Here is a 24218-nt window from a genome sequence, read left to right as displayed (position 1 = left end):
TGTTTGATATTATTTTTATATGAAAGATAAGTTATGTGTATTTGAAGATATTGACAAAATTATCCTTTAATCTTTTATACAAATTTATTTCCCAAATCTTCATTCTCACACTCCTCTTCACCATAATCAACCCCTGTGACCTGACCATTCACCTCCATCAACCCTTCTCGCATAAACAGGGATATAACTTAGAATTTCCAGACACCCCATCGATGTTGAAGCTTCTTTCAACAGTGACCATAAATAGTATAAGTTAAATTTTATTTGAAAGAAAAAATAGTAGTGACAAATTCAAAAATTCTTCTACCTCATATACTATAGATTTAGGTAGAGTATCACAAATCCCTTCAGTAGTAAACACCCCATGTAAAAACAAATCTATATATTCTACTTCAGATTTACCAAATTCTATTCTAAGAAATGTTGATTATACTTCAAAATTTTCAGATCAGTCTATAACAACAATAGGATAAAAACATATTCTACTCAAAATAATAATCAAGACCAAGAGCCAAGTAGTCCTACATTTTCTTCAATAACAGAAAATTTATTTAATGAATTATAGAAAAAGGGTTTGAAGTAAATAAAAAATTCTTACATGACGATTTTTATGAAAAATATATTTTAAAAAAGAGATTATGGTTTTTTGAAAATTTCTTAGTAAGAAAATTATCTAAGAACAGTTTTATGAATTTGTTAATTCAAATAAAATATATATACTTTTCTTTGATTGGTTTGAAATATATGTTTCTCAAAATTTTCTAAATTATCCTTTCTCAAAAAATATAAATTCTCTTACTAAAGAAACAGAAAGGGAAACAATTTTTGATTCTCGTAAAATTTAATCAAACCATCCTCCTTTACAAGGAATTAAAATAAATATTCAAAATCAACAAATTGAAGATATTTCAATAAAAAATCCTGGAGAAAATGATAGAAATAATATTAAAAATATCATAACACAAAATAATTTTACAAATACAAATTTAAATACCATAGCAGCTCTAGTGAACCAAAGATCTAGTAGCCTCTGATACCCCAATGTCTAATCTAAGAGTAACTAGATAGTGAACCAAAGATCTAGTAGCCCTGATACCCCAATGTCTAATCTAAGAGTAAATGTATTAAACAATGAATATGATATTAGTGAAGCTTTAGAACAAATCCAAAATCCTACAAAAGTTAATAAAATAACTTGGGATTTACCCATACAACAACCTTTATAAATAATTCATGCTCCAGATTTAGGAATCGTTAAACCTTTAGCACAATATCGGTTCAATGTCTCTTCTGTTTATGATTGAAACATAGAGTGAATGACAGATATAACACTCTTAATCTTTTACAACAAATGACTATGACTGCAAATGCTTATAAAACCCAAATTGAGACTCATGATAAAACCATTGCCGAACTCCTCATAGCAGGATTCTCTGGTCAAATAAAATAATGGTGAGATTATTATATCACAAGTCAACAACAAGAAGAAATTTTAAATTCTATAAAAACAGATGAAGAAGAAATACCAGTTCTTCATGAAAATGGTAATCCACAACAAGATGCTGTAGCAACCTTAATCTTAACAATTTCTTTACATTTTATTGGTGATCCTACACATTTAAAAGATAAAAATTCCGAATTAATGTAAAATTAAAAATGTAAAAAATTAAGTGATTTGCAATGGTATAAAAATACTTTCCTAACTAGAATAATGCTTAGAGAAGACTCTAATCAACCCTTTTGGAAAGAAAAATTCCTTGCGGGTTTACCTACTCTTAGGAGAAAAAGTAAGAAATAAAATTAGAGAAAGTAATAATGACAATATAATATCTTATGATGATTTTACTTATGGTTAACTAATAAGCTTAACTCAACAAGAAGGTTTAAAAATTTGTCAAGATTTAAAATTACAAAAACATTTAAAATGGAAAATGAGAAGAACAAAACAAGAGTTAGAAACTTTCTGTAAATAATTTCATATAAATACTAATAAATCATCTTCTTCAAAATACCTAGGAGATTGTCAAGAAACCTATAAAACCTTAAATAAAAAACCTTTCAAGAGAAATCAAAAGAATTTTAACAAATCAAAAGAAGAATATTATAAAAAGCCTTATAAAAGAATTTACAGAAAACCTTTCAAAAAATCACATAATTCTAAACAAAGTCCTAAAAAATCTTTTAAAGATATTGAATGTTATAGATGTCATAAAACATGTCATACTGTAAATTATTGTAGATTAAATAAAAAACAAAATGAATTAAAATTAAATAAAGAAATATTAGATAAAATCTCTAATCTCTTAGTAGATTTTTCAGATGAAGATACAGAATTTGAAAATTCTAACCTTGATGAGTCTTTACAAATTGATGAATTAATCACGACAAGTGAAGAATCTGAAAATCAAATTAATATGCTTTCAAAAGATCAATTACTTCTATTAGACGTATTAAAAAATATTGATGATCCAAATATTCAAAAAAAAACTATCTAAAAAAAATTCTAAAATCATTAAAAGGTAAAGAAGAAAATAAAATTTTACCAAGTACTTCTAAGAAAACTTATGACTTAACCAATATACTAGATAATAAAATAAAAAATAAAAATGTGACCATTCAAGATTTACAAAAAGAGATAAAAGAAATAAAATTATAAATAAAAGAATTAAAAGAAAATCAAGTTCAAAATACTGATCATAAATAGATAAATCAAGATCGACTTTTAAAAGTCTCATTGTCTCTCTTTTTTCACTATTTTCAAAATAGTATTCATTGAGATCTTGCCAAATGAAAAGTCCGGGAATAGGGCTTGTGGCTGCTGAGGCTATGAAATCTTGCATCTCAATTATATCCGAAAAAAAGCTATCAACAAATTTATACTGTATAACAGTTTTTAATTCAGGTTCGAAAGAAAAAAGTGGATTTAGGGTATCATGTGTTTTTAATATCAATCTAGTTTTTAGATGTTTTTCAGGGATGATTTGTTTTTCATAATTTTCTTGAGCAAAAAGGGAATTATTTTGGAATTTTAGGTATTGGTTCATTTCATTGAGTTTAGAATATTTTTTGTTCAAAATTTCAAGTTCTTTCCTCAATGATTCAACCTCTTTTTCAAGAGTCGATACCTTTTGAGAAGTATCTGGAGTGTGTGAAGTGGATGCACAGTATGTGCTTGCTAAAGGATTTTCACAAATTTTTTCTATACATCCTGGCTGGATATAAAAATTTAAACCAAGGGTTTTTCTACAGGCAGCCAATGCCTCGCTGTAAGAATAGTATCCCTTATACGAAGAGTTATGATAATTTTTATATTTTTTGTTATTGCTTTCAATTCATGAAACATTCCTAGAATATTTTCAGAAAAGATCACATAATGGCTAAAATTTATTTTTGGAGAGCTGTTGCTAACTCCAAAATTTTCTCCAATCATAAAATAATTTGTCAAAGCATTGCAAATTTGGAGTTTCGCTATTTTTTGATTATATTGTAAATTTCATATATTATCTAAAATATTTTGCTGAAAATTATTTACGCTTTGTCCAAGTCGTAAATTAAATATATTTTGGTGAAAAATAGGTTATCTAATATCACAAAATTGAATGAAATTACCTCTTTTCCCTGCCTGGTATGGTTCGGCAGTGTCCATGGACTTTATAATTCCTTCAAAAGGAGCTGTATAAGGTTTTTGCTTTTTTGAAGGAATCCAATTTCTGGAATTGCTTTGCTGGTCTTTCATCTGTGAATCATTTTGAAAATGATCATTGTTGGTTTTAAAATGCTCAGAATTTTTGTTGTTCTTAATAACATTACTACTATTTTTATAAATTGAACATGCTTTAATTAGATTTATATTTCTAGGTTTAGGTTTTTCTAAGAAACCAAAATCTAATTTTTTATGATCAATTTTAAAAGATATAGAATCATTATTCACTTTATACGGGGTAATTAAATTAATAAAAGGTGTTCCTAAAATTACAGTGTGGTGAATATCATTAACAAGAATAAAAGCAGTTTTTATACTAATACCATTATTTAGAGTTATTTGCATCATACACCCCTGTGAAATATTAAAAATACACACTTCTTCCCTGTGAAATTTTAATAGGCATCTCCAACTCTGACCTTTTAAAAAATTAGCACACTCGTCCCTTCAGATGAGTGATTGTTGCGCACGCGCCCCTCATGCGACTGAGCAAAGATTTTGATATTTTTTTTGCACCAAATACCCTGTGAAATATTAAAAATGCATATTTGACCCCTATGAAAATAATTTTTAAATCTATTCAACCCATAATACACAATTTTTATTAAAATTTAATTATAAAATATTTAGCAACCACTTTTCGTTTTATTAATTTTATTTTTAAATTTAAATTTATTATGATTATATAATTATTTTCTAAAAAATATTATTATTTTATCTTGTTATCATTATTTTATTAAACTTTCTTCTTGTTTCTAACTTTTCAATTAAAAATGCATTCATAAACAAGATTTAAATACCTAAAAGTACCAAAATATTAAATCAAAATGATAATTTCATGCATATTACTTTTCAATTTAGGATTATAGATTTTTGAACCAAAATCTAAATTTTTTAAAATGCATTGCAGAATTTGAATTAAATAATAATACACAATATTTATTAAGATCTAATTATAAAATATTTTTCAAACATTTTTAATTTTATTTAATTTAAATTTATAATTTAAATTTATAATTTATAATTAATTTATTTCTAAAAAAATTATTACTTTATCTCATTATCATTATTTTATCAAATCACTTCGTGTTTTCAACTTTTCCATTAAACATGTTTCATAAATAAGGATTTAAATATCTAAAAATTAGGTTCATGAATGTTACTTTTTCGATTTAGAATTATATAAGCTGTTGGGATCGGTTCAGAGGGTAGAGGGGGGGTGAATACACTCTGAAACTTTTCTTCTTTTTCTTCAAAATGATCAAGCGAGGTTTAGTTCACTTAATCGATTTCCTCAACTTCTAAAACGTTTTGAACAACTTAAATAGTGCGAAAATAGTTCAGAGGTTTTAGTGATGCAAAGTTTATAATGCAATGTATGAGCAGGAAGTAAGATAAAAGGCAGTAAAGACTAAGGCACGATTTTATGGAAGTTCGAAGGCTTAATCCTTCTACGTCTCCCCTTCTTCCACTTAGGAAGGAATTCACTAGAAGACTTTGGTTATTACAACGTCTTGTAATACACCCACTTCAGACTTAGGACTTATCCAATGCCTAATCCGAAACTCCTAGATTTACACAGATAAGATTCTCAGTTCTTATCAGACTGGTGGAAGCTTTCAGAGCAGCTTCAAGTCTCTTCAACACTGAGTATAGTTGAGTTGAGCTTCTCAAACTGCAGAGCGGTCGAGAGGCTTGGAAACCCTAGGATGATCCTTGACGATCAGATATGTGAACTGTAGGCGAGGGTTTATTTGAGCAGCAAAATGAATGATCTTGTAAGTGTGCTCAAGTATATCAGATCAGGACTTCTGATATTATTCAAGTGATTGAGTTGATTGAGATTTTTCTGAATTGCTTGTTTCTCACCGTTGTCCCTCGTTGATTCTTGAGCAATCTTCCCTTTATATAGGTCAATCATCAACGTCTTTATTTTGAACGTTCTAATGCTGCATTGAATGCACATTTAATGCTCATAAATGCATTGATGATTCTGCATGAAGATCGTACTGCAGACAACTTCCAGGGTCCAAAACTGGAATAGACGGTCGAATGCTTTATCTGTAGTCATTCTGTGTTTTTGCCATTTTGGTGCAACCTGTTGTCTCGATTGCAGGAGTCAACAAATCTTCTGATACGCCGGTTCAGCTTTTAATAAAAGATCATTGCAAGGAACATCTTGTCACAGGTACTGGTCTCGAGATATCTAGATAGGCAGTTGGCATTCTACCGGTAGAGATATTTGTCCTCTACTGGTTTGAATAACCAGTCGATAGGCTTGAGACTTCAACCGGTCGAGAGACATAGGCGGTTGACAAGCTTCCGGTAGATAGATTTATCCTCTGCTGGTTTTGATAGCCAGTCGATAGGCTTGTGACTTCAGCCGGTCGAGAGCAAAGGCGGTTGACAAGCTTCCGGTAGAAGTTGTAGTAGATTCCTGAAATACAATGGTTGGCAGCACATTCCTATACGATGAGTTGTTGTTTGTTATCTCCAAAATATCGGATTCAACATAAGCATGTTATTTTTTTATTATTTATTACAAATTGTGCAATGCATATTCTCAAAAAATTTAAATTTTGGTTCAATAATATATGGTTTTAAATCGAAAAGGCAATATATTTAAACGTATCGGTTTATTTCAATATTTTGGTACTTGAAATTATTTAAATACTTGTTTATGAATGCATGTTTAATAGAAAAGTTGGAAACAAGAAGAAAGTTTAATAAAATAATGATAACAAGATAAAATAATAATATTTTTTAGAAAATAATTATATAATCATAATAAATTAAAAATTAAAAATAAAATTAATAAAACAAAAAAGTGCTTGCTAAATATTTTTTAATTAGATTTTAATAAAAATTGTGTATTATGGGTTGAATAGATTTAAAAATTATTTTCACAGGGGTCAAATATGCATTTTTAATATTTCACAGGGGTATTTGGTGCAAAACAAATATCAAAATATTTGCCCAGTCGCATGAGGGGCGCGTGCGCAACAATCAGTCATCTGAAGGGACGAGTGTGCTAATTTTTTAAAAGGTTAGGGTTGAAGATGCCTATTAAAATTTCACAGGGGATAAGTGGGCATTTTCAATATTACACAGGGATGCTCCTAAAATTACAGTGTGGTGAATATCATTAACAAGAATAAAAGCAGTTTTTATACTAATACCATTATTTATTATTGACGCTTCTGTTTTAGACTTCACAACCAATCTTGAATTATTAGCAGTAGATAATTTTTTTAGAGTTTTTTGTTGGAATTTTTTAGATACAATGCCCGATTTTATGCAATTTAAATCTGCACCAGTATCAAAAAGATCTATAGTATTAATTTTAATTTTTTCTTAAAAAACAATTTTTATTTTTAAGAGATATTTTCTAGAAGTTATTTCTCTAAATACAAAAAAAACTTTTGGAACTTTTTCAATATTTTGTGTAACACCCTCAACCGATGAAGGTATTACCACACTAACATGACCATAAAACCTCTGTGCGGAAAAGAAAATTTTTGAAAGATGTATGCATACATCAAACCTTACTTAAAACATTTCAGAATAGTTTACAAACCAATTCATAACAATTTGAAATATAAAGCGTATTTTCTTCAATCAACATAATAACATTTAGTTCATTAACTTGACATAACACACTCATCACATAACACACTCATCACATAACACACTCATGCATCGCCCGCCGGTCCGACTCCTTGCTCTTCTTCATGCCCGGCATTGAACTCATCGACATATGCATAAATGTCATCCTCATTACCTGCACCATTCAAGTATAGTGAGTCTAAAGACTCAGCAAGAGTATGCAGTAAAAATCATGAGATTTCAATAATCATTTAAACTTAACATAGCATAACATAACATAACATAAGCTTATCATTTGGCGACGAATTATGCGAAATTGTGGCAACTTTCATAATGGGCACATTCATCTTTTCTTGTTGATCAACAATCATATGACATTACGCCTCAAAACTTTTGTTCATTCCTATTCGGAGGCTCCTCCGGAGCTCATCCCGGAGGACCTAACCCGTACATTGAGCCGTATTTGGGAGGGCTACTCCGGAGCCCAAACCGGAGCACCGTTCCCGTATTGCCACCACAAAGACACATAAGACATCAAAATATTTTCATGCATCAACATATTATATCTTCATAATTCAACATAGCATTATTCATTCATGCTTTATCATTTTCATTTCATCAACATATCCTTTCATCCATCATGAAGCATCATTGAAACATCATAATTTCCATCTTAACTTTTGTTTCATGAACATAAAACTTTACTCGATAACTTCGTGCATGTAATAAATGATAAAAATCATACTTTCATATTGAACATAGGTTTCATGAAAGAAACTTAGACATGTACATGCACCACATAACGTAATCGATCCACGTAAGTCGTTCTTTCCGTTCTTGACTTTAAACTTGAAACTTTTTGCATAAAAACTCTTAAATATATTTTAGAAGCCTTAATAGGTCATAACCATGTATTTAGGACCTTAAAATAACATAAATAAAGCTTCAAATCAGAAGGCCATGCGCGGGGGCGCTACTTTTCGGGCGCGGGCGCGCATACCCTGCTGATGGGTCTGCTTGTTCATTCTTAAACTCTATTTTGCAGTCGGAATTCGGAAAAGTGGTAAACATGAAAGTTTTAGCCCTTGATCTTGGCTTTCTAATGCCGAAAACTGCACCTTAATTGGAATTTTCAATAAAACGTTATACTCATTCTCCCAAGACTGGTCAGTGCAGAAAAATCAAACCAATCAATAAACTTTGGATTGATTTTGGCCAAACTTCAAAACCGATTTTGGAAAACTTCAAAACATGAAAGTTGCAGAAAAATTAGTTATCTTTCAAAGACAATTGGCCTCATCTAATTTGGATTACTACAAAAGAATTTACTCACAAAATTGCAACAAGTGTCGATAATCCGAGGCAACCCATCACATGCAACGTTTCAAAGCTTTAACTCAACTAACTCAACTCTTTAAAATTCAACACATACCTTCAAAATCAGTACTTTCCCAACTATAAATCATAAGAATCTATCATCACACATTATTTATCAATAATTTCACAAGAACGACTTACATATCACGACTTATGCTTCACAATTTCAATCAAACATAGATCATGATTTTAAGCTCTAAAAAAAATCATGCATAAACATTACATAAATAATAATTTTCATATCAAAATACATATATCTTGAATGGTGGTTTAAAATTGCTTTAAAAAAAACTTGCCTTGAATGGAGGAGGAGTTGATCCGGAACTTCGGAGACGAACTAACCACGAAGAGGAGCAAGATTGAAGTTTAACTTTGAAATTTCTTGAAGCAACCGTGCAGTGTTCAGAGAAGAAGAGAATAAGAATGAAAATAAAAGAAAGAAGAAGAAGATAGGCGTGAAGGAGGGCAATCATGGGGAGACAAGTCCATAAATAAGTGGGGAACGTGGTAGAAGAGTGTTGCTTTCAACACTTAATTCGCATCGTGGTGACTAATTAAAATGAAGTCTACCACACTTCCTTGACTCGACTGATAAAAAAATACTATCTCCCAACTCTTTTATTCAAATTATATCAATATTATACTTAAAATACTCGTGAAAATACGTTCTAACACTTCGTTCGTAAGTTAGCCTCGTCCCGAGAGTCTAGAATCAAACTCAACCTGAAATCATTTACTTAATCAAATTGTTAAACGTAAAATAAGCATAATCATTAAATCATAACTTAAACAATTTAAGGCATAAAATCATTAAAAATTTATGTTTAAATAATCGTGAGCAATTTTAATGGATTTTTTTTTGGACTTTACAATTCTACCCTCCTTAAAAGAATTTCGTCCTCGAAATTCGACTTACCAAATAATTTTGGGTATCGGCTACGCATATCTTGTTCAGTCTCCCAAGTAGCCTCTTCCACTAATTGATTGCGCCATAAGACCTTTACCATCTTGATCTCTTTGTTCCTCAACTTTCGGACTTGTGTATCCAAAATTTGGGTAGGTACCTCTTCATATGACAAGTCTGGTGTCCACTGAACTGGTTCATGTCGAATGACATGGGAAGGATTTGAGATATACTTTCTCAACATCGAGACATGGAAGACGTCGTGTACTCCTTCTAGATTTGGAGGCAATGCTAATCGATAAGCTCTTGCTCCAACCTTGTCTAGGATCTCGAAAGGTCCTATATATCTCGGGCTCAGCTTTCCTTTCTTCCCAAATCTCAAAACTCCTTTCCAAGGTGACACTTTCAAGAACACATGATCACCTACTTGAAACTCCAAGTCTCTACGCCTCTTATCGGCGTAGCTTTTCTGTCGACTTTGTGCTGTCAACATTCTGTCCTTGACTTTTGCTATCAAGTTGATTGTCTGTTGCACTATTTCTGGCCCCAATATAGCTCTTTCTCCAACTTCATCCCAATGCAATGGAGTCCTACACTTTCTCCCATACAACACCTCATAAGGAGCCATTCCAATAGTAGCTTGATAACTATTGTTATATGTGAACTCCACTAAAGGCAACTCGGATCCCAATTTCCCCCGAAGTCAATCATGCAAGCCCTAAGTAAATCCTCCAGTATCTGAATCACTCGCTCAGATTGTCCATCTGTTTGGGGATGAAAAGCTGTACTGAAGGCTAACTTTGTCCCCAATCCATGATGTAGACTCTTCCAAAAGTTCGATGTGAACCTGGGATCCCTGTCAGAGATTATCCTTGCTGGAACTCCATGCAATCTAACTACCTCTCGAATATACAACTCTGCATATTGATTCATCGAGAAGTTGTTTCTAACTGGTAAAAAGTGAGCTGACTTCGTCAACCTGTCAACTATTATCCATATTGAATTCATTCTTCGTTGTGTAATTGGCAGTCCAATCACAAAGTCCATGGTGACATCTTTCCATTTCCAAGTGGGAATGTGTAATGGTTTCAGAAGTCCTGCTGGCCTTTGATGTTCAACTTTGACCTGTTGACATGTCAAACATTCGCTAATAAACTTAACGATGTATTTCTTCATACCTGGCCACCAGTATAGCATCTGTAAATCCTTGAACATCTTTATACTCCCTGGATGAATAGAATATGGTACAGTGTGAGCCTCAGTCATCACATCTTCCCTCAGTGAATCTACTGCTGGTACCCACTTTCGCCCTTTGTGATGCACGATCCCATCCTTCACTGTATACAATGCACCCCCTTTAGCTTCATCTTTAAGTTTCCAAGTTAATAATTGCTGGTCTGAAGCCTGACCTGTTCGAATCTTGTCGAGCAAACTTGGAACCATTGTTAAGGCTGATAGGGCACAAACTTCCATCGGCTCAACTACTTCCAATCTGAGTCGTTCAAAATCTGCAATCAACTCTTGTTGAGTTGTCATTCTGTTCAAGGTTGCAGATTTACGACTCAAAGCATCTGCTACTACATTAGCTTTACCCGGATGGTAGCTAATATCACAGTCATAATCTTTCACCAATTCGAGCCATCTTCTCTGCCTCATGTTCAACTCCTTCTGGGTGAAGAAGTACTTCAAACTCTTATGATCAGTGAAAATCTGACACTTCTCACCATAAAGGTAATGTCTCCACAGTTTGAGTGCGAAGACAACTGCTGCCAATTCAAGGTCATGGGTAGGGTAATTCTTTTCATGAATCTTCAACTGTCGTGAAGCATATGCTATCACCTTTCCATCTTGCATCAAGACAGCCCCTAATCCACTCTTGGAAGCATCTGTATAAATTACGAATCGACCTGTTCCTTCTGGTATGGCTAGTACTGGTGCTGTCATCAACTTTTTCTTTAACACTAAAAAGCTTTTCTCACACTGATTAGACCATTCAAACTTCACACTTTTGCGAGTTAATGACGTTAGTGGCAGCGCTATCTTGGAGAAATCCTGAATGAATCTCCTATAGTAACCCGCTAATCCCAAGAAACTCCGTATCTCTGTAGCATTCTTTGGAGTAACCCAATTTTTAATTGCTTCTATCTTTGCTGGATCAACCTCTATTCCCTTAGCCGAAACTATGTGACCCAAAAATGCAATCTGTTCCAGCCAAAATTCACACTTACTGAACTTAGCAAACAATTGTTTTTCTTTCAGAATCTGCAAGACTGTAGTTAGATGCTGACGATGCTCATCTGAACTACGAGAGTAAATCAGTATGTCATCTATGAATACTATGACAAACTGATCTAAGAAAGGCTGAAACAATCTGTTCATAAGATCCATGAATACTGCCGGTGCATTGGTAACTCCAAATGGCATGACTAAAAACTCTTAGTGGCCATAACGAGTCCTGAAAGCCGTCTTATGAATATCTTCATCTTTCACCTTTAATTGGCGATAACCTGATCTCAAATCGATCTTGGAGAATACTACTGCCCCTTGTAACTGATCAAACAAATCATCAATCCTTGGCAGTGGATATTTGTTCTTCACTGTTACTCGATTCAGCTCTCTATAATCGATGCACAGTCTCATAGACCCATCTTTCTTCTTGACAAACAATACCGGTGCACCCCAAGGCGATATACTCGGTCTAATAAAGCCTTTATTGAGTAGCTCTTGTAGTTGCTCCTTCAATTCTTTCATTTCAGTCGGTGCTAATCTGTATGGTGCTTTGGAAGCTGGTTGGGTTCCGGGCATTAATTCAATCCCAAATTCTACCTCCCTAGCTGGAGGTAATCCTGCAATATCATCAGGAAATACTTCTGGGAAATCTCTCACTACCTCGACGTCTTCAAGTTTCGATCGAGGTAATTCTTGGTCGCAAGTGACACTTGCGAGAAAACCTGCACATCCTTTATTCAACAGTTGCCATACCTTACCTACTGAAATTAAAAGAGATGAATTATTTTTCGGTGTGGCATAGAATAGAAACTTTTCTCCATCCTTAGTTTTCAAGGAAACCGTCCTCCGTTTACAGTCTATGGTAGCCTCGTAACAAGACAACCAATCCATACCAAATATCACGTCAAAGTCCGACATTTTGAGGATAATAAGATCAGCATACAACTCATGACCTTGCATCTGTATACTGCATCCTCTGACGATCAAATCACTACTCAATTCTTCCCCTGAAGGCAAGGATATACTAAATCTCGATATTGACTTATCCGGTACTAAACCCGATTTATTAACAAATTCAACAGATATGAATGAATGTGTAGCTCCAGTATCAATTAAGACATGAGCGGGATTACTGGAAACATTAATCATACCTGTAACTATAGTTGTATTCGGATCCACTTGATCATGTGCCATTGCAAAAACTCGTCCTCTTACTGGTTCTTTGGATTGAGGGCAATCTTTTCGATAGTGCCCTGGATTTTTGCAAAGGAAACATACTCCAGTCCCTGCCATGCATTGACCTGAGTGAAGTTTTCCACATTTTTGACAAGCTGTTGGTGCAATCGCCGGTTTTGGTGCTGGTAGAGCCAATTGTTTCTGCCCCTGAGGTCGATGCTGCTGCTGTTGGTATGGTCGGTGTTGGGGTGGGGCTTGGTACGGTCTCTTTCTGTTAGCATTTCCTTGTTGGTCCCGATTCTGATAACTAGATCTTTTTGCTTGTGACTCTCTGATAATGTCGTTTCTGTCCTTTTCGGACAGCATGGCCTGATCCACCGCATCTTTGTAATTTTACAAAAAGTTCCTAACTCTTGTTTTGTTCTTCTCATTTCCCATTTTAAATGTTTTTGTAATTTTAAATCTTGATAGATTTTTAAACCTTCTTTTTGATTTAGGCTTATTAGTTGACCATAAGTAAAATCATCATAATATATTATATGGTCATTATTAATTTCTCAAATTTTATTTCTTACCTTTTCTCCTAAGAGTTCTTTCCAAAAAGGTTTATTAGAGTCTTCTCTAAGCATTATTCTAGTTAGAAAAGTATTTTTATATCATTGCAAATCATTTAATTTTTTACATTTTAAATTTGACAATAATTCGGAATTTTTATCTTTTAAATGTGTAGGATCACCAATAAAATGTAAAGAAATTGTTAAGATTAAGGTTGCTACAACATCTTGTTGTGGATTACCATTTTCATCAAAAACTGGTATTCCTTCTTCATATGTTTTTATAGAATTTAAAATTTCTTCTTGTTGACTTGTGAGATAATAATCTCACCATCCTTTAATTGACCAGAGAACCCTGCTATGAGGAATTCGACAATGGTTTTATCATGAGTCCCAATTTGGGTTTTATAAGCATTTGCAGTCATAGTCATTTGTTGTAAAAGATTAAGGATGTTATATTCTGTCATTCTATCTATGTTCCAATCATAAACAGAAGAGGCGTTGAACCGATATTGTACTAAATGTTTAACGATTCCTAAATCTGGAGCAGAGATTATTTGTAAAGGTTGTTGTATGGGTAAATCCCAAGTTATTTTATTAACTTTTGTAGGATTTTGGAATTGTTCTAAAGCTTCACTAATATCAGATTCATTGTTTAATACATTTACTCTTAGATTAGACATTGGGGTATCAGGGGCTACTAGATCTATTGGTTCACTAGAGCTGCTAGTTGTAGCTATCATTCTACTCAACTGATCTTAAACATTTTTTTTTTATAAATTCAGACTTATTATCTTGAATATTTTTAACACTAGTTTTTGATATTTGAAATGGTTTAAAAACTTAATATCCATCTTTTTAAGATTTTATATATTTACTATATGTTGTTTTTGTAAATGTTTTTTGATTCTATCTAGTTGTTTTCCTATGGTATTTAAATTTGTATTTGTAAAATTATTTTGTGTTATGATATTTTTAATATTATTTCTATCATTTTTTCTTGGATTTTTTTATTGGAATAGCTTCAATTTGTTGATTTTGAATATTTATTTTAATGTTTTGTAAAGGAGGATGTTTGATTGAATTTTACGAGAATAAAAAACTGTTCTCATTCTGTTTCTTTAGTAAGAGGATTTATATTTTTTGAGAAAGGATAATTTAGGGAATTTTGAAAAGCATATATTTCAAACCAATCAAAGAAAAGTATATGTATTTTATTTGAATTAACAAATTCATAAAAATGTTCTTGGATAATTTTCTTAGAGTCTAAGAAAATTACAAAAAACCATAATCTCTTTTCTAAATTATATTTTTCATAAAAATCATCATGTAAGAATTTTTTATTTACTTCAAACTCTTTTTATATAACATTTAATTCATTAAATAAATTTTTTATGATTGAAGAAAATGTAGGACTACTTGGCTCTTGGTCTTGATTATTATTTTGAGTAGAATATGTTTTTATCCTATTATTGTTATAGACTGGTCTGAAAATTTTTGAAGTATAATCAACATTTCTTAGAATAGAATTTGGTAAATCTGAAGTGGAATATCTAGGTTTGTTTTACAAGGGGTGTTTACTACTGAAGGGATTTGTGATACTCTACCTAAATCTATAGTATCTGAGGTAGAAGAATTTTCGGATTTGTCACTAATATTTTTCTTTCAAATGAAATTTTAACTTTTCCATCTAAATATTGAGTTATTTCTTTTACTTGGGTATTTGGTTCTAGATCTTCTATTGGTTCAAGTTTTGCAACTCCTTCTAAAACCCATTCTTCTGGTAGATTTATATCGCTCCATTGAATTGGTTTAAGGATTACAGTATTAGATCTAGTTAAATCTGTTTGTAATAAAAGAGTTTCACCTTTTTTTACTATGGTATTTTACTTTTGTAGCAAAAACAGAAATCATTGCTTTGTAATGAATTCTAAAAATTATTGCCACTGGAATTGAACCTTTAAGCATGTTATAATTATGAGTTTTTATTTGTAAAACTAAATATTTTAAAATATTTTTATCGCTTAAAGAAATTGAAAAGTTAGGATAACAATCAAAAGAGATTGGTCCAGTACATAGACTGGATTCAACTGAACTTAGTAAAGAATCTTCAAAATTTGTAAATCTTTCATTCTTAAAATAGCAAGGATTGAAGAATCCTTCTTTAGTTAAAGGTTTTATGTCTACTTGGACTAATCCAATATGAATATATTTATAATTTTTATCTTTATATTTTGTAAGAAATTTTGAGATAATAATTTAATTGTTTCAAAAGTTTTTTTTAAGTTGTATATCTCTTTCTTCAGTTTTAATTGAAAAGTCGGTTTTAAAAATTTGGAATCTAGAATACTTATAAATTTGATCTTTATTAACTCTAGGGATTTCTCAATTATCTATGGATTTTTCAAAATCTTCTATAATAATTTCTTCAGTATTAATTATCCTTTTAGAATCATATGAGGTTGTAGCAGCATAGTTTAAAGAAGTAGATCTACTGAAAATTGAATCCATATTTATAAAAAAAAAAATTTGAAATTTATTTTATCCCTACAATCACAAGCACTTCTTAGGTTTTATAGCCTTCACTCAAGGACTTACTAGCCAGACCTTCTTAGGCAAAAACACTCAGTAGAACATAAACTTCTAGACTCAAATTTTATTAAATATAATATAATATATATATTATTTATTTATTCATATTTATTTACTTCTAGACTCAAATTTTATTAAATATAATATAATATATATATTATTTATTTATTCATATTTATTTATTTAAATATATATTTATTTTTCGAGCTCGAGCTCGAATAACTCAAAATATACACGAGTCGAGTTCGAGTATGAAATTAGTTACTCGATCGAGCTCGAGTAGATTGAGAAGGCCGTGAATTTCCTACTGCATTCTTCCATCCAGATTAGATAAAATCCAGACTTACAATCAAACTTTGAGAGCATTTTAGCATTGCATACACAGCTAATTAAATGTTCTCTACTGGTATGAAGTATCCATCAAATTTCAGGATTTTATTAATACCTTGGTAGTTAATAATCAACCTGAATTTTTCTCTTTTTATTTCACCATGATTTCTAACTAGGAAACCTGGACTGTTGTATGGTGAAACTCTTGTTTTGATTAAACCAAGGTTTAAATGTTCCTTGACAATCATTCTCATATACTTCTGATCTGTTATATTCATTGGGATATGTTGTATCTAACCAATTCATACTCTTTGCCTTCTGGCTCTTAGTTGATTTCTATCCACCATGCCAAGGGATGTTCATTATAACTTTATTTGAGCTTCTTTTTGACATTTTCGAGGGAAACTTTGTTTTCCAACTTTATATCCTTGTGATGTAGAGTTACCTTGAGAAATTCTTTATCCTCTGTTTGGAATTTTTGTTACGTTGTTATCTTCAACATAGTTACATTTTGGAATATTTCATTTTTAGGTGAAAAAATTGTCCTTTATCACCATGTTTGCAGGTAATCGGATAATTCTCTGTACCATAACTGAGCGCAAAATCCTCATATTCTAATATAAAATCTTAATATTCTTAGCATATATTAGCATAAAACAAGTACAAAAATTAAACATTGAATTAATCAAATTATCAAATTTAATGGTCCTAGGGAGTTATTGAAAAAAATCTTTACAGTAAGGATTTAAAAAAAAAAATTATGTTTGGGTCTGGGGATTTATTTACAATTTCCTCTTAATTTAATTCGATTTCATTATTTATTATTATTATTAGTTTGAATGTTTTTTAACAATTGATTGCAGTAATGACTAATGATATACTTATTTTCAAGTTCTCTCCCAACTCAGATTGGTTGAACCATAATCCATGACGGGGTACAAAACGATAACAATAATTGATAATATATATTCAAGTCGAACTCAGTATATGATCATATCAAGTTTGTTATAATATCCAACACGTTGTATGTGTAACATAATAAAAATAGCCAATCCAGCACAATCCCACACAGAAATGTGAACAGAGTAATAACAAACATTATAATTTTCTGATTATTACCACACATATTAAACCGTTAAAATCATACCTTAATGTATAGCAGCTGCAAAATTTTATTTCTTGTGGCATTGGTCTCCATCACAAATCCAGCCCTCTCCACCCTTATTTTCTTCAACATCTGAATTTTCTGGCTCAACTTCAGCTATTTCCCCCTTCTTCTCATGATCACTATCAAAAGCGCATCTTGGATGCAAATCGAAGTCGCAATCTTCACAATAATAAGACCATACTTGGCCCTCTTCGCTGCAGCTGTCACAGTTAAAGAACGGACGTTTCGTGAGATTGAGCTCGTCCTCATGTAGAGCAGATTTCAACTTTTTGGGCCATCCCTCGGCCATTTTCTCGTACCCTTCTTCTATCTCTTTGAGTCGTTCGTCGGTGAAGGGATACGATTCTGCACCGTGACTCATGATGAGTTCTCTAGCATTGGTTGTGATCGTCTTGCCTGTGGGCCCGATTGCGACGAGCATGGGGATGCCACGAACCTTGAATAAGCGGCTCAACGACTCCTTCCTTTTATCACCGAATGGGATGGCAAGCCATGGCATGGATGAGAAGAATTCGTCGAAGGCAGGCTGGTCTCTGTCACTGGAGATGAAGACCACCTCAAGTGCTTTGCCTTGTTCTTTGATCTTCTGATAAGATTCTATGAGCTTGGGTAGGAAGGCACGGCATGGGGGACACCAATGGGCCGAGAAGTAAATAAGCACGGTTTTTCCAACAAGATCATGCACCGGAATCTAAATGAGGAAAAAAATTTAATAGGAAAATAAAAAACATGAGAAATGAGGCAAATACAATGAATAATTGATGATGTACCTTGACACCGTCTTTTCCGATCACAAAATCACTATCTTTTGACACCAAAACTGATTCAAGAGTTTGTGCTTCCAGTTTCGCCTTCTCTATCTCTTGAAGTTCGATGAATTTCTGGGGTGTGAAAGGATATGCCTTTGTGCCGTGCTCCTCAATGGCTTCGGCGACATTGGAATGCAGAGTTTTCCCATCTGGTCCAATTACAACTATAGTAGGGAGGGTATTGAGCTCAAAATAGCGGACCAGCTTCTCACAAAGTTGGTCCTGTACGGGGAGTGAAAACCACGGCATTCGTTCAAACTCTTCTTTAAAAGATGGTTCATCATCGTCAAGGGGTATCATAACAATCTCAAAGTCCTTTTTCTCTTCTTTCAAACTCTTATATACTTCAACGAGCTTCGAAGTAAAAGCAAGGCAATTTTTGAAGGTGGCCAAAGAGAAATATAGGCCAACGGTTTTACCTTCAAGCTCAGCAACACGCACCTTGCAAACGGATAGACAAGAAAGTTTATTACAGCGATAAGTAAATCTAAGCTGCCAATTACCGTGGGAGATACGAGTAAAATACATACTCTTTTCCCATCAGCAGCTATCACGTAATCCCGAGCCCTGGAGGCAAGCAAAGACTGCAGTGACTGATTCCTCTTAGCTTCTTCTTCTTGTTCCTTGAGTTTCCCAATTGTTTCCGGGTCAAAAGGGTATCCTTCTGCCCCATATTCTTGCACAATTTCCACTCCTTCGGTAGTCAACACTTCTCCATTTTCATTCAGAATTGCCAAATGAGGTATTCCCCTGACAGAGAACAACTCATCCAACTGCTCACGAGTCTCGGATTCAGAAAACGGAACAGCAAGCCAGGGCATTTTCGAGAAATACGAACTAAATGAATCGTCATCTTCATCACCAGAGATGAACACAATCTCGAATTTGCCATCTGGAACAAGTTGATTATACACCTCAACCAGTTTTGGAGTGAATCGTTGACACGGCCCACACCATGATGCAGAAAAATATAATCCAATAACCTTTCCTTTCAGACTATCCAAGGTAACCTGGTCAATATCATGAAGTGTTAAGTGGCATTTCGCCTGTAAGATCAACATCTAATACATCTATAAACTTTTAGGTTGAATTTTGATTGATTTATTTGAAAGCAAGATTTTAAATTAATTTTAATTGTTCGGATACATTCGATATGGGGAATTTCAAATTTATCATCTTTAAAGTTAACCCTGGCATGATGGATTTTAACTGTATATAATATTAGTATCATTTGGAATCTGAGTTCCAAATGATTCACCCACATACAATCCTCTCACCAAAATCAAAAATCAAAGAATATAACATACAGATTCAACTATAGCTGAAGAATGAATGCCGGTACAAATCTTATATTTAAGATTGATCACTTGTCACTAAAACAAAAGCTATAAGTATAACTGATGATAAAGTATCACCTCAAATTTTTTAAATTGCACAGCAGCCTAAGCTTACGTTTCAATCGCTCCCCTAGCAGACAGTCACTGCTTCTCAACACTATATATATATGAAGATAAATTTACCAATTCAATTGCACCACGTTTGGAGTTAAAATTTTGATTTCACCGGAGAAATTTGATTTGAATCAATGATTTAAAGCTTGGAATTATTCAAGAAAAAGCTTAAATTTAGATGCTATGAATTTAAAATCTAATCTAACTAAATGAAAATTAACCATGCACCTACAATACATTTGAAACAAGAATTTTTTATGACACAATCCAATCATATCCTATGTCTCTTTACCTTTTCTTGTGGGTCAATTAATAAACAAAGCATGCCAAAATCTATGAATGACAGCTAATTAAGAGACTAAACAGAGAAGAGTACAAATCAGTGAAAAAGCCATTAATATAGTCACCTTGATCATCATCATAATACACCCGAAGTTTAAAAAACATATTTTAAAGATTCCTCATTTCAATCCAAAAAGCAACACACGTTAAATACTAAATCACCCAAAGAACAAATGATTAAGAATCAAACTTATACAATTTTAATCAATTTCGATTAACTCAAACACCCAAAAAATGAAAAAAAAAAAAAAAAAGACAGATCTTTCTGCAAAATAGCACACTCCCACCGAAAAAAAAAAGAGGAAAAAGAACACAAGTAAGAGAGAACAATCAGCCTACAAATCAATCCCTTCAAAAATTTTAGAACCAAATAATCAAATTTAAGCATCATCATAATACACCCAAAGTTTAAAAAACATATTTTAAAGATCCTCATTTCAATCCAAAATTGCAATACATGTTAAATACTAAATCACCCAAAGAACAAATGATTAAGAATCAAACTTATACAATTTTAATCAATTTCGATTAACTCAAACACCCAAAAAATGTAAAAAAAAACAAAAAGAAAAAAAAAGAGAGAGATCTTTCTGCAAAATAGCACACTCCCATAACAAAGTTGAAATCCCAACCAAAAAAAATCTACAAATCAATCCCTTCAAAAGTTTTAGAACCAAATAATCAAATTTAAGCTCATGAAACATATTAGCAATGAATGGATTACCTGATCACCATTGTTCCGAATAAGGAAATCCCTGTTCGCAGAGCACAAAACAGCTTTGAGATCATGTTTAGCAACCAAATTATCAACACCCACGGCACCCTTTTCTTGACCCTCCATTGCTTTTCCTGATTTCAACTTCAAGAAAACAAAAAAAAACACAGAATATTGGGTGAAAAATCGATTCACTCGAGTCTCGTGCAAGAACCTGAGATAAATAAAGAGGATGTACTGATTTATATTATCTTGTGGGACAAGACTTTTGAGAGTCTTCACGCGTTATTGAGAAAATATCAGAAATTGAGATGACTCGGAAATGAGTCGGCATCACGATTGCTGTTGCTGTGCATTTATTCTATGATGATGTTTTGCTTGCTCAAATTATGTTTGGGAAATTGTCTTTAAATACTCATTACTAAACTTTCGGGGTGCAAACGAACAATGATAAAAATTTGAAGTGTCAAATTTGATTTGATTAGAGTATATTTGAGTTTGAACTCGATTTGAATCTTGAAATTTTCAAATATTTTGGCCCGAGCTCGGTTCGAAATGAAGTTCGAGTTTGGCTCGAAACATTCGAACCTATTCGTAAAATATTGGTCAGATATTATGTTTCGAAAAACTCAAAATGCTCGAAAAAATTCGAAATATATATATTTATTATATAATTATATTATATTAATTAAATATTAAAGCTCACAAACTATTCACGAACTATCGAATAGAATAATTTTTTGCTCGAGCACAGCTCGAAAAAGTTTTAACTTTTATTCGTTTGTCGCAATGAGTATTAATTTGAAATTCTTTAATAGTATTTTAAGAAATAATTTTTTAGTTCTTTTTTTCTTGTGTTTATCCCCAATTTTTTAGTTCTTTTTTTTTTTATGTTTATCCCCAATTTTTATGTTGAGTCCCTAAAAATATATGGGTCGAATTTAACCCGAGCCCAATAATTCATGTTTTTGGAAATATATTTTAAGGTTTATCTAGTCTTATTTTATAAGAAGCCCAGTTTGGGATGGCCCTGTTAGGGAATGGGTTCATGATCATAAATTCATGGGCTTGAGCCCTAACTGTTATGGTTGGAGCCCGACCCGGGTCCAGGACGGGCTCAGTATCTAGAACCTTCGATCTTTATCAGGTATATGAAGATCTGTAGAAGATAAATGCAATATTCAACTAATCCCAGATTTGATATGATTCATGGGTTAATATTAGAGTCCTGCTTGGTCAAAACTCCTACCTGAGTAGAGTTCTACTCTAACACATATTCTACCTCATCAAGGTAGCTTACTCCTCTAGCCTTTATAAAACAGGTATGGTTCATGTTTCATTCATTCATTCATTCATTCATGTAGTAACCCAGAGTTCATTTTAAGATAATAATATGTTAAACATGATTAAGGGTTACTAATTAAACAAATCAAGAACACATGGTATGAGAATGAGCTAGGGTTGATGGATTTGACCATGGGCTCGGGTCGGTCATGAGTGGCTCAGGTCGAACATGGTTGAGCATCAAGAGCTTGACCGTGTGTGTGTGGCTTTGGCTAGGGCTCGGGCATGGCACTAGGGCTCGGGCATTGAGCTAGGGCTCGGGCGTGGAGGTGGATTTAGCTCGGGCGTGGAGCTTGGTTTGAGCTCGGATGTTTCCTTGGGGCTCAGGTCGGTCATGATGGGAACCAAAGGAGGGTTCGGCTATTAGGGGTTCATCCAAGGAAGGACATTGCTCGGGTCAGGACTTGGGTGCTCAAAAAAAATGGTGGAGGGCTTGGACTTAAGATCTCGGCCAAGAGAATGTGTAGCTCGGGTCGGGTCTAGGAGTTCAAGAAAGTGTTGTGCAAGGCCAAGGTAGTGTTGGGTCATGGGAAGAGCACATTGTTTTCAGGTCGGGAATGAACACTTGTCAACCAAAATCAAAGCATGTACAAGCCTGAACCCTCAAGGACAGGCAGGCAGGTGTGTGGACGCTTGCATGTGTGACTGCTGGCGCCTAAGAATGAGCTGTCAAAAATGGTAGTGACTCAGCTCAAGCATTTGATACGTGGCATGCATATAGGAGCTCAGATGTCTCGACCTCAGCTTGAGAATCCCAAACACCCCAGATATTTGTCTATAAATAGGAGCTGGAAGTTCAGTTATTTTCACATCACTTCCATCTTACTTCATATTTCAGCTCGGTAAGGAGTAGCTCGGGAGCTTGGGAAGGAAGAGCTCGGGGTCGGACCAAGAGAGCAGGTTGGGTCGGGCTTGAGGCAGGTCGGGTCGGGTCGGGATTTGACCTAGGACAGCTAGGGGTTGTCTTCTTCTAGTTTAGTTCAGACTTCGGTGTTAGGTACATACACATTGACTGAGATTGTCAACGAGTATAAATGTTTATATGTTGCATTTATTTGATATTATTATGTGGCATGATGTATGTTTTACCGCTTTCTATATTCATATATCATGTGCACATACACGTTGAGCCTATACCTTGTTATACCTGATTATAGAGCCGCTCAGCTCTATACTCGATAGTCTGTCATTGAGAGTACCGCGACGGCGGGGACATATATGTCTGACTACTCTAGTGTACTAGACGAGTGTGGTTGCAGCCAGAGGTTGATCCGTGCGGTGGCAGCACTCATGTGGCACCGGTACTGAGCATGATTTTTCACATGACCCTTTACCAGTCATCATGTTGCATGCATCATATACATATGTTTACTCATGTTTATGTACTGGACGTTAGCGCTCACGTCCTAGTTGTTATCTTGGACACCCTATTTCATGGGGCAGGTTGCAGGATGGATGGAGCTGGTAGTTTGAGGCAGGACTAGAGAGCCGGAGCCTGTCATGGGATTTTATACAGCAGGATTTGTTTAGCTTTATAATGTTTACTTTTAAAGTTCTTCGATATGGTTGTATCACTACAGTATTAAGCCTGAACTTGTTTTACTAAGCTGATATGTAAATTATGGATTATGTTTCCGCACGTTTTTACTCTGTTAAGAATTTTGCTGTATTAAGTTTAATGCATGCTATTAGTTGCCAGTTAGTAGGTGATTCCATGCAGGGTCACTACAATTCATCTCTTCTATTTACTTCTTGTTCACACACTCAAGCATGCATATTCTCTTGTTCTTACTTTTTGTCAAGCTCTTTCACTTTTGACCACTGACTTAGGCATCGGAGAGGTCACGACGAAAACACTTTCGGCGCCCCCTAACTTAGCTTCTGTCTGTTCAGAGCACGTGCTACCCGACCCGACCCG

General features: G+C 33.5%; 1 protein-coding gene across 4 annotated transcripts; it reads right to left on the bottom strand.

Annotated features, from left to right (window-relative positions):
* Positions 1-1243: 1243 nt before the first annotated feature.
* On the bottom strand, positions 1244-21319 carry LOC140880398 (probable nucleoredoxin 1). 4 transcript variants are annotated; one of them, XR_012149648.1, is made up of 6 exons: positions 20966-21181; positions 18979-19458; positions 18410-18889; positions 17619-18330; positions 1527-1610; positions 1244-1433 (listed from the first exon to the last, which is right to left on the bottom strand). XR_012149648.1 is itself a non-coding variant. In XM_073284796.1 (5 exons), the coding sequence occupies exons 1-4, from the start codon at positions 21080-21082 to the stop codon at positions 17644-17646; spliced, it is 1764 nt and encodes a 587-aa protein (XP_073140897.1). In that variant the 5' UTR covers positions 21083-21181; the 3' UTR covers positions 7340-7484; positions 17619-17643. The 4 variants fall into 4 exon arrangements, 3 of the variants coding, with proteins under 3 accessions (XP_073140897.1, XP_073140896.1, XP_073140895.1); XM_073284796.1 differs by lacking the exons at positions 1244-1433; positions 1527-1610 and adding an exon at positions 7340-7484; XM_073284795.1 differs by lacking the exons at positions 1244-1433; positions 1527-1610 and adding an exon at positions 21195-21319 and having other exon boundaries at positions 17418-18330; positions 20966-21100.
* Between the last annotated feature and the right edge of the window lie 2899 nt (positions 21320-24218).

Source organism: Henckelia pumila, chromosome 2 (genome assembly GCF_033568475.1).
Source record: "Henckelia pumila isolate YLH828 chromosome 2, ASM3356847v2, whole genome shotgun sequence".
Lineage (NCBI taxonomy): Eukaryota > Viridiplantae > Streptophyta > Magnoliopsida > Lamiales > Gesneriaceae > Henckelia > Henckelia pumila.
The sequence above is the reverse complement of the archived record's forward strand: the minus strand, read 5'-3'. Positions and strand labels throughout refer to the sequence as shown.